This window comes from Protomyctophum parallelum (genome assembly GCF_964188405.1).
Source record: "Protomyctophum parallelum genome assembly, chromosome: 17".
Taxonomy (NCBI): Eukaryota; Metazoa; Chordata; class Actinopteri; order Myctophiformes; family Myctophidae; genus Protomyctophum; species Protomyctophum parallelum.
The window spans coordinates 14963329-14978175 of record NC_139719.1 but is presented as its reverse complement, the minus strand read 5'-3'; the positions used below and the strand labels follow the sequence as shown (position 1 = coordinate 14978175).

The following is a 14847-nucleotide window of genomic DNA, read 5'->3' as shown; positions in this document are numbered from 1 at the left end:
TCCAACAGTAGTCATAACACAATGTGGTTCATTGCTAAACATAGACATTTCCTGTAGGTCTCACATGTCACTTGGTGTCTTTAAGAACTGCGTCAAGGAAGATTAGGCTTTAATAGGCTTTATTCTACCTGAACGCAGAGGTATGTCCAGTTCAACAAGGCCTATACTTCACTTGTTATGTCTCCAGGAATATGGCCACCTTTTGTGTCACTACATTGTCACATTACATTATTATCGTTTTGGCCTTATTTCAGCTTATAACTCCTGGATCATCAAATTGTCTGACTGGCTGCTCCTGCTCAAATGACAACTTTGGAAGGTAAGCCCTAAATCTGTTATGTACCAAGTTATAGAACTTATGGAATAACCAGTGTCGCTCTAAACCTAATTGATTAACTTTCCTGCGTGGATATTTTGTACGTTTAAAGATGTAATATGACCTAGACATTCATGTAAAAGCATGACATGTTTTCCTTATGTTCCTATAGGTCCTTATTTTGCATGGAAACCACCCTGGGGAGTATCCCAGCAAACATCTCGAACAATTTCACAAAAATCCGGATAGAAAATTCACACCTCACTGAATTACCCCATGGATCTTTCTCTAAAAGTAGTGCCTTGGAGTCTCTGTGGCTCAATTTCAACAACATCACCCTGATGAATATCAAGAGCCTGGAGGGCTTGGGGAATCTCACTGAATTAAGGTTACAGGGGAATAAATTAAGTTCAGTGCCATGGACAGCGTTCCAGGACACGCCAAAACTAAAGATTTTAGATCTGAAGCACAATCGTCTAGACGCGCTCCCAGAACACGCTCTGAGACATCTCTCGAGCCTGACCTACTTAGATCTATCCTTCAATGAGCTCAGTGTCATATCAAGGGACGTCTTCGTTAATTGGCCACTTTACCAGACGGCGGCGAAAACATGGGGGAAAGAGGGAATAGTCTCCAATGTTGTCCTGGCACTGCATGACAACCCGTGGCTTTGTGATTGCCGCCTCAAAGGGTTTGTCGAATTCATCAAGACGGTCAGCCCTCCTATAATCCTGATGAACTCCTATTTGACTTGCTCGGGTCCCGGTCACAAAGCGGGGAAGTTCTTCCACGAGGTCCAGCTGAAATTGTGCACAAAGCCAGAGGCCTCTGCCCCGCAGACGAATGTCACCTCGTCACTAGGAGCCAACATAACGCTCACATGTTCCGTCAAGGCCAGGCCTGACCCCACCATTCAATGGATGTACAGTCTGAAGATGATAAGAGGATTTGCTGGTAAGATTATTTTTTTTAAACTTTACCATCCATTAAACTGCCACCATCCTGTCCTGTGAGGGTAGCACTTACCATGATATTATCTAATATCCACCACCTGTGGGCTGCATTTGTTTGTTAGCGTCTGTGAAAATATTTCGAAACAATAGCCTCCCGAGTCCCAACTGACTTTGTTGTGCTTTCTAAGCACAAATTGCTGTATGCCTCAATTTATGTGCCAGACATAGACATATGACACATGCGCATGGATTATGTATGGCCAAAGTACAGCCACGGTGACAATAACATTGATTTGCTTTCTTTTATCTGTATTTTATTCTTCGGCTGTTCAAAATGCAACGTGATTTGATCTTGTAGATCTGCGATTTTCTTTTTATTAATTGTCAACGTTCGCCTGTAATGGCTTGCCTAGAATAGGGACGCCCAGACGCCAAGGTTAATGTGTTGTTGTGACAGTGTTTTTCGCCTTTTCGTGTGACATGATTTTGTATCTCCCTCCGTTCAGTCACTGAGACACGCATGGACGATGAGACCATCAGCTCCCAGCTGATGATCCCCTCGCTCCACCTGGCGGACCGGGGCCTGTACACCTGCATGGCCAACAACTTCATCGGCAACTCCTCCGTAACCATCATGGTCAACGTGGGGCCCTTCAATTCCTCGGGCCCCATGCCTCCGCCATTCCCGATGATGTCGGACGACGAGAACGTCTACATCGACATCCGCATCGCCAAGCAGACGGTCTACGGCATCACCCTGGAGTGGTACGCGGTGACGCAGAACCCCGCAGAGACCTGGTACACCGTCCACTTTGGCCAATACGACTCGCCCAAGAAGGACATGGTCTACATCGGCCCCGGCATCAACAGCTACTCGGTCGCCGACTTGTTTCCCCTCACCAAGTACGAGGTGTGCGTGGCTCTCAAGAACCAACCACCCCGCGACGGCCAGTGCATCGTGTTCGTGACGGGCAGCGACATCAGCGAGATGGAGCATCGGGAGAGGCTCATCCACATCATCGTGATCGTGTGCGCCATGGTGCTCGCCGTGCCGGCCGGCATGTACGCCTGCACCACCGAGTACAGGTTCGACTGCGCCGCGCGCTGCACGGCCATGTGGAAGAAACGCAGGCGACGCGAGGAGGACTTGCAGCCGGCTGAGAGGCAGGGGACATTCGACAGCCTGCAGGCGGCCAGCAGCGACAGCCTGTGTGGGGCCGGGGAGTCTCTGGAGGTGCAGATACTGACACAGCGGCTGGAGGATGGCAGCAAAGGAGGAACTGCAGCTGGGTTGTATTAGCTTCAGTGTACAAAAGAAGAAGAGACAGCAGAAACTGTTCGAACTCGTTACGACCTGAGTCCAATTCTTAAAAATCCTTCTAAATCCTAAAGGTTTTCAGAAAAACTTATGTTTCTATATCAGTGATCAAACTTGTTCATGTCAAGGACCCCCAAAATGATCCCCATCTCAATATATTTTGTTCCATGGACCTCCAGAAACAATGATTTGAGTTCAAAATGTTCGCTTTAAATGAATATATTCAAAGATTTGCACGAATTATTAAAATAAATTATATATTGTTGAATAGCCAAATATTTGAATAGCCAAATCTAAAATGACACAGATGTATTCCCAGTTTTAATGGGTTTAAAGGAACACCACCATTTCAGCCTTATATCTCCATATACAATCGGTCACTGAATACTGCACTATTATGATGCTACCATTTCTGTCTATTCACTGAGAGGTAGGGGTTTATACTATCGGTCACTAATGCTCACTATAAGGTTAATACCATTTCTGTCTATTCGCACTGGATTTCTAACTTCTTCTTTTTTTAATTGATGCAACAATTATAACGTTCCGGCTAGGCTGTACAGTATATTCCATTAGCTTGAAATCCCGGCTGATGACATCATCGGCTTCGGCAGGTACAGTACGTTCTGCCTCTGGGACAGGGTAAGTAGACATAAATGGTACAGTCCACTCTGCCTCTTGGACAGTGTGTTTAGACATACTGGTAGCTACAGTCCCCCCAGTGAGGAGGATTAGTGGAGACCCATATATGCAGATAAGTTTGAAAAAAAGGTGAAGTGTTCCTTTAAGTGAGTGAGTGAGTGAGTGTGTGTGCGTGACTGCGTGTGGAGTGTGGAGTTTATAAAGATTGAAATGCCTTAGTTTCTTCCTTATTGTCAGGGACAGTTTGTTACCAGAAGTCAAATGTTTGTTGTGAAATGTATTGATACTTCTTTGAGTTGAATTTTATTAATATTTTTTCTTGGTGATGTTTTGATAATTAATGCATGTGAGGTGATGCACAACGAATTGATTACGTAAATGCTTTCATGCCATGTGATTTATACTCTCCTGGTGTATGATATGGTGTGCACTGTCTGACAGTTCATTTGAGGAAATGTTAGAGCTGCGGAAACGAGTTCATTCCACCATTTTCATTCTGGACAGAGATAAATTTAGCTCATTGTCTTACTTCTCACAGAATGATTTGTCATCTTGTAAGGAGTTCGGAATGAATCTGTGGATTAAGGGGGAGATAAAGATGAATGCTGAGACAGAGACTCTAATTTTTCAGCACAATTACCCAGAGGATTTGTTACATAAGCGTGCGTTTATGCATGCTAAGGAGATTAGAGTGCTTTCCCATCTGAATCCTGTCTTAACCACAGATCAGGCCATGATATTTCCATTTAAGGGCTGCTTTCCATGTAAACTGTATTGATACTGTATGTGGATGAGAGAAATACATATTATGTTGCACTTTAATGCATATTTTTATTTTTTGTAAACCGGCAATGACACGTTTTATAGAATATAGAACACAACTAGAAAAGTGTGCTCCTTGGAGCGCAGGTCTCCACCAGACCGGGTTGCCTATACCAGATGGTGGTTCACATACTTTTTAGCTCAAGACGTTTGCCCGGGACGCCAACTAGAGAAAATGGTATACGTGTATCTACAAGCTAAATAATAAATGGTGCATTTATATAGAGCCTTTAACCAAGGCACTTTACATAGATTGTGCATTACATTCTCTCTCTCTCTCTCTCTCTCTCTCTCTCTCACACACACACACACACACACACACACACACACACACACACACACACACACACACACACACACACACACACACACACACACATACACACACACACACACACACACACACACACACACACACACAGGTGTGTCATTCAACTGCAGGTCAGACATTTCAACAAAGGTGACTTAGGTGAGTATGAACGCCAATGGTTATTACACTCAATCTTTGTTGGGATATTCATGTTTGATAGAAATGTGGTTGTAAAAAGACAGGGTGGTACTGCCCAGCGGTCATGTACTGGTCTGTATGCAGTGTAAAGAACTCTTTTAAAGTGCAAATAACATGCATTTAAAAACTGCTTTTAATATTTAATATCATATTGTCTATGTCCATCAAAGTTATTTCTAATGGTTTGAGCCTCAATCACCACTCTGATATAACCAGGCCTTGTCATTTCTTTCTGGACTTTGAACGCAGTTTTAGCTGCAATACCACAATGTCCTGAGGTGGTGGGGGTGCTGATATGCAGATTATTTAATATTTGAGTCATTATAATACTGATGCTAGATAAAACCAGGCTTGTTTCCATTCCATGGCAGCATGGAAAATCAACAATGGTGGACATTGTAAACAAAGTGGAAATGCAAATTTGGAACTGAAGTCTGAAGAAGGAGGAATTATACAAAGTAGGGTGACATTGGTGACATCACGATGAGACCAAAATCAGTTGAGCTGTTCCTGAGAGCAATTTCCATTAAAGCACCTATATGATATGAAAGCCTGATTGTTCAAAAGTGGTTATTTGTGGGGATGGAAAACACACATGGGAGCCCCAAAAACACAAAAGTTGAATTTTATGTTATAGCTCCTTTAAATCTCTCTCTCACACGCTCTCTCTCTCTCTCACTCACACAATATAGACCACTGTGTGTGTCAGCACAAAAAAACAAGTCAGAATAAGTGGTTTTTGAAAAATTAAATAAATATTTGAGCTTTTGGGGCTGAAAAACGTGTCTCTTTTGATTTGGTAGCAAGTCAGATGTGTCGTCAAAATTGCACAGGGTGAATTGCAAAGTTGTGTCACTTTGCCCTGGCTGAGCTGGGAAGGCTGACAAAGGGTGAATTGCAAAGTTGTGTCACTTTGCCCTGGCTGAGCTGGGAAGGCTGACAAAGGGTGAATTGCAAAGTTGTGTCACTTTGCCCTGGCAGAGCTGGGAAGGCTGACAAAGGGTGAATTGCAAAGTTGTGTCACTTTGCCCTGGCTGAGCTGGGAAGGCTGACAAAGGGTGAATTGCAAAGTTGCGAAAGAATTGCGAAAAAAATGCGATTGTAACCCATATCGAACTCCTCGTTTTTCATCATTTTGGACCATGGGCTATAGCCCATATCGTACGGCATACTATAGCACACCGTTTTTCATCATTTTTGAGGATTTGAAAAAAAAGAAAAAAAGAAGAAAAAAAAAAGGGTTATATCCCATCGTTTTTTGATTATTATTATTATTATTTTTATCCTCGTTTTTCATCATTTTGGACCATGGGCTATAGCCCATATCGTACGGCATACTATAGCACGCCGTTGTCATCATTTTTGAGGATTTGAAAGAAATGAAAAAAACGATGGGTTATAGCCCATCGTTTTTTTCATTTAAAAAAAAAATACATTATCCTCGTTTTTCATCATTTTGGACCATGGGCTATAGCCCATATCGTACGGCATACTATAGCACGCCGTTATTCATCATTTTTGAGGATTTGAAAAAAATGAAAAAAACGATGGGTTTCGTTTCTGAATTTTTGAAAAAAAAAATCCTCGTTTTTCATCATTTTGGACCATGGGCTATAGCCCATATCGTACGGCATACTATAGCACACCGTTTTTCATCATTTTTGAGGATTTGAAAAAAATGAAAAAATGAAAAAAACGATGGGTTATAGCCCATCGTTTTTTTGAATTTTTGATTTTTTTTTAATCCTTGTTTTTTATCATTTTGGACCATGGGCTATAGCCCATATCGTACGGCATACTATAGCACGCCGTTTTTCATCATTTTTGAGGATTTGAAAAAAATGAAAAAAACGATGGGTTATAGCCCATCGTTTTTTTCATTTAAAAAAAAAATACATTATCCTCGTTTTTCATCATTTTGGACCATGGGCTATAGCCCATATCGTACGGCATACTATAGCACGCCGTTATTCATCATTTTTGAGGATTTGAAAAAAAATTAAAAATTAAAAAAACGATGGGTTATAGCCCATCGTTTTTTTAATTGATGAAAAATTAAAAAAACGATGGGTTATAGCCCATCGTTTTTTTAATTTTTGATTATTTTTTTTATCCTCGTTTTTCATCATTTTGGACCATGGGCTATAGCCCATATCGTACGGCATACTATAGCACGCCGTTTTTCATCATTTTTGAGGATTTGAAAAAAATGAAAAAAACGATGGGTTATAGCCCATCGTTTTTTTAATTTTTGATTATTTTTTTTATCCTCGTTTTTCATCATTTTGGACCATGGGCTATAGCCCATATCGTACGGCATACTATAGCACGCCGTTTTTCATCATTTTTGAGGATTTGAAAAAAATGAAAAAATGAAAAAAACGATGGGTTATAGCCCATCGTTTTTTGAATTTTAGATTTTTTTTTTTATCCTCGTTTTTCATCATTTTGGACCATGGGCTATAGCCCATATCGTACGGCATACTATAGCACGCCGTTTTTCATCCTTTTTGAGGATTTGAAAAAAAAAAAAAAAATTAAAAAACGATGGGTTTTATCCCATCGTTTTTTTAATTTTTGATAAAAAAGATTATCCTCGTTTTTCATCATTTTGGACCATGGGCTATAGCCCATATCGTACGGCATACTATAGCACGCCGTTTTTCATCATTTTTGAGGATTTGAAAAAAATGAAAAAATGAAAAAAACGATGGGTTATAGCCCATCGTTTTTTGAATTTTTGATTATTTTTTTTATCCTCGTTTTTCATCATTTTGGACCATGGGCTATAGCCCATATCGTACGGCATACTATAGCACGCCGTTTTTCATCATTTTTGAGGATCCGTTGTTTTATGGCGATTGGCATATACGGGCTGCGGGCAAGTCGATGCACTTCTTAGGCTGCGTAGTGCGTTCAATCATTTTCCGAGAACGAGAGAGAGACCGACCGGGGGGGGGGGGGTCTGTCTCTCTCTCGTTCTCGGAAAATCCATCCACCTCCTCGGGAGAAACCATGTAGAAACAGGAGGGGAGGGGGAATCGAGTGTTACTCTTCTATTCACACACACTAGATCATGGGCGCGTCCATTTTAGATCCCCTGACATATACACGTAAAGGAAGCGGACCACCGCCTCTTTTCATGAGGGGGGGGGGGGCTTTTTTTCTCTCTTTTTTCAGGATCACATACCCGGAACTTTGAAGATGCGATCGGAGATACATTATATGTTGTCCGGGCACATAGAAAGATGAACTAAAGTATTCAATAAAAAAGCTATAAATGCGTATACTGTAGATACGTGATACGCACATGGCGATCGGCTGACAAATGACGTATAGATACTGAACCCGCAAACGATGTGTTAAGGCCCAATCAGATCCCAGTTCAAACCCATATAGGCAAACACAGGTGGCGCACACATGGTTCTGAAATAAAATGGTCCATTTGGATGCCACCTAAGATCCAGTTAGAAACCCACATATGGGCTAACACGGGTGGGCCCTTTGTGAAAACTGGGTGCACGGCCCACTTGGAACCCATGTCCATAGCCCATGTCAAAACCCAATTGGGCCCAGATGGACATGTTAGCTGGGTGTGGGATGAACTGTATGAGTTTATGTTTAAGAACTAACAATACATTGAAAAATACATTCTGGATTTGTCACTTACAAGCAAACAAACAAAAAAGCACTTTGCTTTCCACACTTACATAAAATAGCACAAAAAAGCTGTGTAGTAGTATCCAGCAGTTAGCTCAGTGTGATGAGAGGCTGTCCTTGGGAGCCACAGGTCCAGAGTTCAAATCCCACATTAGTCATAACTGTGACACTTTGCTTTGCACACTGATTTCCAGAAGGACAACTTTAAAGCAGCCCAGAAATTCACCATGTTTGTGTGCCTCAGTGGCCCAACGGATAAATCACAAGTTATCTGTAGAGTACCTTGTAGAATTGTGCTAGTTCAAACCCAACACACTCAGTAGGAAGATGCTGGTTTTTGACGTGCCAATCATTCTGATTGACAGATTCCTTGGCCAATCAGATCGGTCTGCCTTCAGCCAATCCTAGGGCTCCTTACATTGTCTCCTCCAATCAAATGGTCGCAGACCCGGACCACTTCCTTGTTTATAACTGGATGAAATACTCTGACCTGTTTTAGATTTTTAGTGATTCTTCAACTTAATTTTCTTCCTTTTCACAGTTTTTGACGTTTTATTAATATAATTGATCATTCTAGATCACTGCTAGATCTGTAACAATCTTCTCTTATGGGGTTAGGGTTAGGGTTAGGGTTAGGGTTAGGTTCAGGTTCCACAGGTTAATAAAGTGTAAATGTGGGGGTCCTTGACAAGAAAAGGTTTGGGAAACACTGTTGTAGAGGGACTATAGAATAGATAGATGTTGATAGTATTAAGTTAGTTACTTTGACAGTGTACAAATGGAACCGGTTTTCAGCAGGTCAAATGAGGTACAGAAAACCGTATGACTCCCAGGCTGATCTCACTGGGGGAAAACTGTATGAGTTTATTTGTTTAAGAACTAACAATCAATTGAAAAATATATTCTGGATGTGACACTTACAAGCCAAATTAGCGCAGTTGGTAGAGCATTAGACTGAAGATCTAAAGGTCCCTGGTTCAATCCAGGCTTTCGGCAGTTGAAATGAGGTACAGAAAATCCTATGACTCTTAGGCTGATCTCACTGGGTGAAAAACTAGATGAATAAGACCAATTTCAGGAGAACAAAGCAAACAAAAAATAAGTGTGAATTGTCTGGAACCAGTGGCTCAGTGTGTTAGAACATTGGCCACATGATCGGGAGAGGGTGAGTTCAAGCCCCACTCAATTCTTTACTGTCAAGACCGATTTACAGAAGAACAAAACAAACAAAAAAGCTGTGTGAATTGTCTGGAACCAGTGGCTCAGTGTGTTACAACTCTGCCACATGATCGGGAGATGGTGGGTTCAAACCCCAAAAGGGGACAATCCCACCCCAGTCTTTACTGTGACACTTTGCTTTCCACACTAACATCAACTAGGACAGAAAAGCTGTGTTGTAGTAACCAGCAGTTAGCTCAGTGTAATGAGTGGCTGTACTTGTGATCCACAGGTCCAGGGTTCAAATCCCACATTAGTCATGTGACACTTTGCTTTGCACACTGACTTTCAAAAGGACAACTTTAAAGCAGCACAGAAATTCCCCATGATTGTATTCCTCAGTGGCCCAACAGGTAAGTCAAATGTTATCCGTAGTATACCTAGTAGAAGTGTAGGTGTGTGCAGTTAAGAGCCCTGGTGGATAAATCAGATAATATCCATAGAATACTTAGTGGGATGACAGGAGGAGAGTAGGTGAGGGGGGGTCAGGCAGGAGGAGAGTAGGCGAGGTGGCCCCAGGCATGAGGAGATTAGGCGAGGGGGGGTCATGCAGGAGGAGAGTATGCGAGGGGGCCCCAGGCAGGAGGAGAGTAAAAAATAACTTTCACCTAGAAACTCCATTCACACTTTTTATTATTCAGCTTACTGTGGAGACACATGCTGGAACTTTTTACTTTTAAATGTTTTGTAGTTTCTGAGTTATTTAACTTAAACGCCCAATGCATTCTCTATGGCAATAGCACAAACTTTGGCATGCTACTAGTCCTACATACTTAAACCTACCAACCCCATTCTAGCCTACTTAGGTTCATCTTACGGTGGACATGTTTGCCTGAAAAGGAATCTTTGAAAGGTGTCATAGTTTTAGAAATATAGTGCTTTCAAATTTGAGACTTTTAACATGGGGCTCAATGGCAGATTTTGGCACGTCAAAAAATCACTTTCACCTAGAAACTCCATTCACACTTTTTATTATTCAGCTTACTGTGGAGACACATGCTGGAACGTTTTACTTTGAAATGTTTTGTAGTTTCTGAGTTATTTAACTTAAACGCCCAATGCATTCTCTATGGCAATAGCACAAACTTTGGCATGCTACTAGTCCTACATACTTAAACCTACCAACCCCATTCTAGCCTACTTAGGTTCATCTTATGGTGGACATGTTTGCCTGAAAAGGAATCTTTGAAAGGTGTCATAGTTTTAGAAATATAGTGCTTTCAAATTTGAGACTTTTAACATGGGGCTCAATGGCAGATTTTGGAACGTCAAAAAATCACTTTCACCTAGAAACTCCATTCACATTTTTTATTATTCAGCTTACTGTGGAGACACATGCTGGAACGTTTTACTTTGAAATGTTTTGTAGTTTCTGAGTTATTTAACTTAAACGCCCAATGCATTCTCTATGGCAATAGCACAAACGAGAAAGTAATCAACAAACTATACCAAATTATAAAATTATATAAGAAAGAGGCAATATTTATCTGTGGAACCAAGTCAAACTGAAAGACTCTTCCATTCCAAGTATTTAATGCTTATCAGGGTGGGGGGATCCCCAGTTCAAATATAATTATTTTGGTGGGGGTCACAGCCTGAAAAGGTTGAGAACCACTGTAATCTTGAAGAGTCCACCAAGGCTGGAGTTTCATTGAGCCATCCTCCCTGCCCACTCAATCTTCCTCCGCCCACCTGCCAAGATCCAAGTCTGTCTGGGGACAACTGTGTCCTGTTGTTTATCTGTAATTGCAGCACAGAGTGGGAGGGAATTAATGGCAGGTATCCAGGATATAAGCTTTTATGAAAGAGGTCAACACAAGTCTAGAGAGGGAGGGCTGTCATGACAGTGCTGTTCATGGTTAATCACTCGCTCAGTGCTTTTGAAAGAGAGAGAGAGGGAGAAAGAGTGGGGGAAATGTAGAAAATCTGAGAGAAGGAACCTGGGACTAGCTTATTTCACCAGTTTATGGCACAGAGGAAGCTATTGTATGCAGATCGAGGAAGAGCTGGTTTGTATGATTTTTACGCAAAGCAAACAGCAGAAATATAACAAAGTTCAAATGTTGTGTTTACTCATTTCTTTTCATAATTTGTTGCATCTCTGTGTGACAAACCTTACTCCGAGACTTGAGTAATACCTACAATACAATCAGAAAATAATCCAAGTGGTAGTGGTAGTATTTGATGAATGGCATAAGAAGTGGTGATATTGTAATATTATAGGACTGTGATCATGTAATGTGATAATCATGTTAATAAAATAAAAGTGGGAAAACAAACTAATATATTTGCACACATCTGTGTATGTATACCACAGAACATGGTGATTCAATTGACTTAACAATGCACTGTTATTTCTCCATACTTAATTCCTGTCCTCCCGCTTGACAGGGCCTCTCATAAGTTGATAACCATTCTCTCTCTGTCTTTCCAGAAATTCCTGTTACATCGGCTGATAGTCGTGGCAGGCCTCCCGCAGCAAATCACTAACAGGACAGAATTGGGAGGTCAGCAGGTCGCCACAGGAGCCGACCAGAAACTCTACATCTGACCTCAAACCCTTAGATCTCCATATATGGAGCTGACCTGTTCTGACATTCCATATGTTGATTCCTCCCCACCCGTCCTTCCTCTTCGATGTCTCCCTTTTGACTGATACCTGTCCATTCAAACTCTAGACGGGCCCGAGAGTTCTCAACAGGCCTGAAAATGAAGGCCCTATACCTGGGCTCTCATCAAACCCTGTACAATCAAGACACTGCCCCCGCTGTCACCCTTAGATCCCCATATATGGAGCTGACCTGTTCTGACATTCCATAATGTTGATCTGACCTCATCAAACCCTGTACACTCCAGACACTGCCCCCACTGCCACACTTATTTGACTTCAGAGCTACTTTCAAAATGACCATCTCAACAAGATCTACCCACCTTATCCCATCTGTGAAAATAGTTGTAAAATGTACCTGAGGGGGCTTTGGAATACAAATAGCAGCTATGTATGTGTGCAACACTCATGAAAACAAACATGTGTTTGAGCTGAAAGGCCCTTTTTTATGTCAATCAATCAAGTCGCCTGAATTCAAGTGGCAGATGCCAAAAATATATACCCTAAACACAGACATTAATGCGTAACACAAACATTGATGACGAAGGTAAGGATGCAAATTGTGATTGGCCGGAATGCGATGATGTATGATAATGTACGATGATAAGAGCGCCCCTCACTTCACACAGGTGTGATATTTAATATTTAATTGATATATTTTAGGGGTAGGCCTATATCATTATCATGTCTGTCCGTCCACCTGGGAATCTATCTACCTCCAGAGTGGATTGTCACTTATATCCACAGCTGCTGCTGCCTCCTCACCTTTCTAACTGCTTCTGATATCCATAGATGGACATGTCCTCCTGCTCAGCTCAATCAGCAGGACCAGAACCAGAACGCACACTAATACATTTTCTTCCAGTTCTTGGTACAGAGCGCCCCCTTGTGACTATAGTGTAGAATCTACACTATACTGTAGACGATATGTTCTATGAATCGGTTGGATTTAATCTCAGGGATGAAATAGTGAAGTGAATCATGATTGCATTTCTTATGTAGGAAACTCAACTCACTCGCTGTACAAGGGGTGGCCAATGTTCAGAGGGCACCTAGATGTTTCTGTCTGCCTGTAGCCTATAGACATTTTAGATAACATAGTCATAAGATTTAACTTTAAACATCGAACTTCCTATTGAGTTCATCTCTTACGAGTGAGAGATCCTTGGTTTGATTCCACTCAGTGGTGGAAAAAATACTAAATGTAGAAAGAAACACAAGAAACAAGCGTAGCCTCGATCGGCTGGGGCGTCGAACCCGGAACTCGTATCAACAAGGCTCATACGTTACCAGTCGACTAAAGAGCCAGGCCCAATAAGCATAAGCAATCAAACCCATGGTGACCAAGCTCAGACAGATATTTCACTGTCAGCCGTCAGGTTCACAAATGCAATAGTTTAATATATTTATTTACATTTGACAAATTTAATTTACCTATTGAACCAGGCAATTATCACCACCACAAACTATTATAGAATGTTCATATTATATTTCGGACCTGACTGTTTGGAACTATATCATTTAATTAATTGTGTTATTGCATCTGTTGTATTTGGAACTGTCATTTCATTGTGTTATTGTCATCTGTTGTATTTCTGGAACTGTCATTTCATTGTGTATGTCATCTGTTGTATCAAATAAATCCACTAAAGACATTTAGTTGTAATTTTTCATTCCACACTAAAGATTAGGCCTAGTTGTAATAATACATTCCATATTTAAATCCACTAAAGATATAGGCCTAGTTGTAATTCATTCATTCTGTCACTGAGGAAATCTAGCTCTTACATTTCCACAAAAGCACCGGCGGCGTGAGCGGACGTCCATACGCCGGTATGGAAAATAATCAGTCAATCAATCAATCAAAAAATATATAGCAGAAGTTGAAAATGAACTACGCCGACACGCCGTGCATACGACGTATCGCCGACCTCTCTCTCTGGACGGCGTATCAACGGCGTATCAACGTCCGCTCACGCCGCGGACTGTTTTTGGACTATTTTTGTATTTTCAGACAGTTGAAAGTGAACTGAAAATGAACTACGCCGACACGCCGTGCACACGACGTTGATACGCCGTCTTTCTCTGGACGGCGTATCAACGTCGTCTGCACGGCGTGTCGGCGTAGTTCATTTTTCAACAGACTGAATTTTCTGAAATCCACAAAAACAGTCCAAAACCGTCCGACGGCGTGAGCGGACGTTGATACGCCGTTGATACGCCGTCCAGAGAAAGACGGCGTATCAACGGCGTGTGCACGGCGTGTCGGCGTAGTTCATTTTCAACTTCTGCTATAGATTTTTATTTTCGTGTCCTGCACACAAAGTGCCCAAACACCAGTTTACATTTAATTATATTCATAATTGAATTAGAGTGAGCTGAGTGAGTGTTGAGCGTGTTTCTAACTTCATTAACATCTTTGTGCAATATTGAATTTATACGTTGGCTGAGTTAATTGGCTCATGCACTTTACTAGAAAATAATAATAATTATATACACAAACACACACACACACACACACACACACACACACACACACGTGGGACTTGAACATGGAACCTCTGTGTTGAGAGCCTGATCATCAGACCAGTACACCATCTCTCAACCACTTCTTGACTGAAGACGTGTTCTTTTGTATGTTGTAACTTGTCAGTAAAGGGAAGTTGAAATACTCCAGCATTGAATTTGAACTATAGGAGAACTGGGATTTGAACCGGGCGCAGCTCACGCTTGCGACCAGCAACAATAAGTTTGATTGATGTATGTTATGTGTTTCAAGCCTTATGATCTGCTGTAAAACCA

The 14847-nt window shown here is 41.5% G+C and overlaps 1 protein-coding gene across 1 annotated transcript; it reads left to right on the top strand.

Moving 5' to 3' along the window:
* Window positions 1-248: 248 nt before the first annotated feature.
* LOC310874614 (leucine-rich repeat, immunoglobulin-like domain and transmembrane domain-containing protein 2) lies at window positions 249-2569 on the top strand (the record flags this gene model as incomplete). Its single annotated transcript, XM_083787473.1, has 3 exons — window positions 249-319; window positions 489-1270; window positions 1776-2569. The coding sequence occupies exons 2-3, from the start codon at window positions 502-504 to the stop codon at window positions 2567-2569; spliced, it is 1563 nt and encodes a 520-aa protein (XP_083643599.1). The 5' UTR covers window positions 249-319; window positions 489-501.
* Between the last annotated feature and the right edge of the window lie 12278 nt (window positions 2570-14847).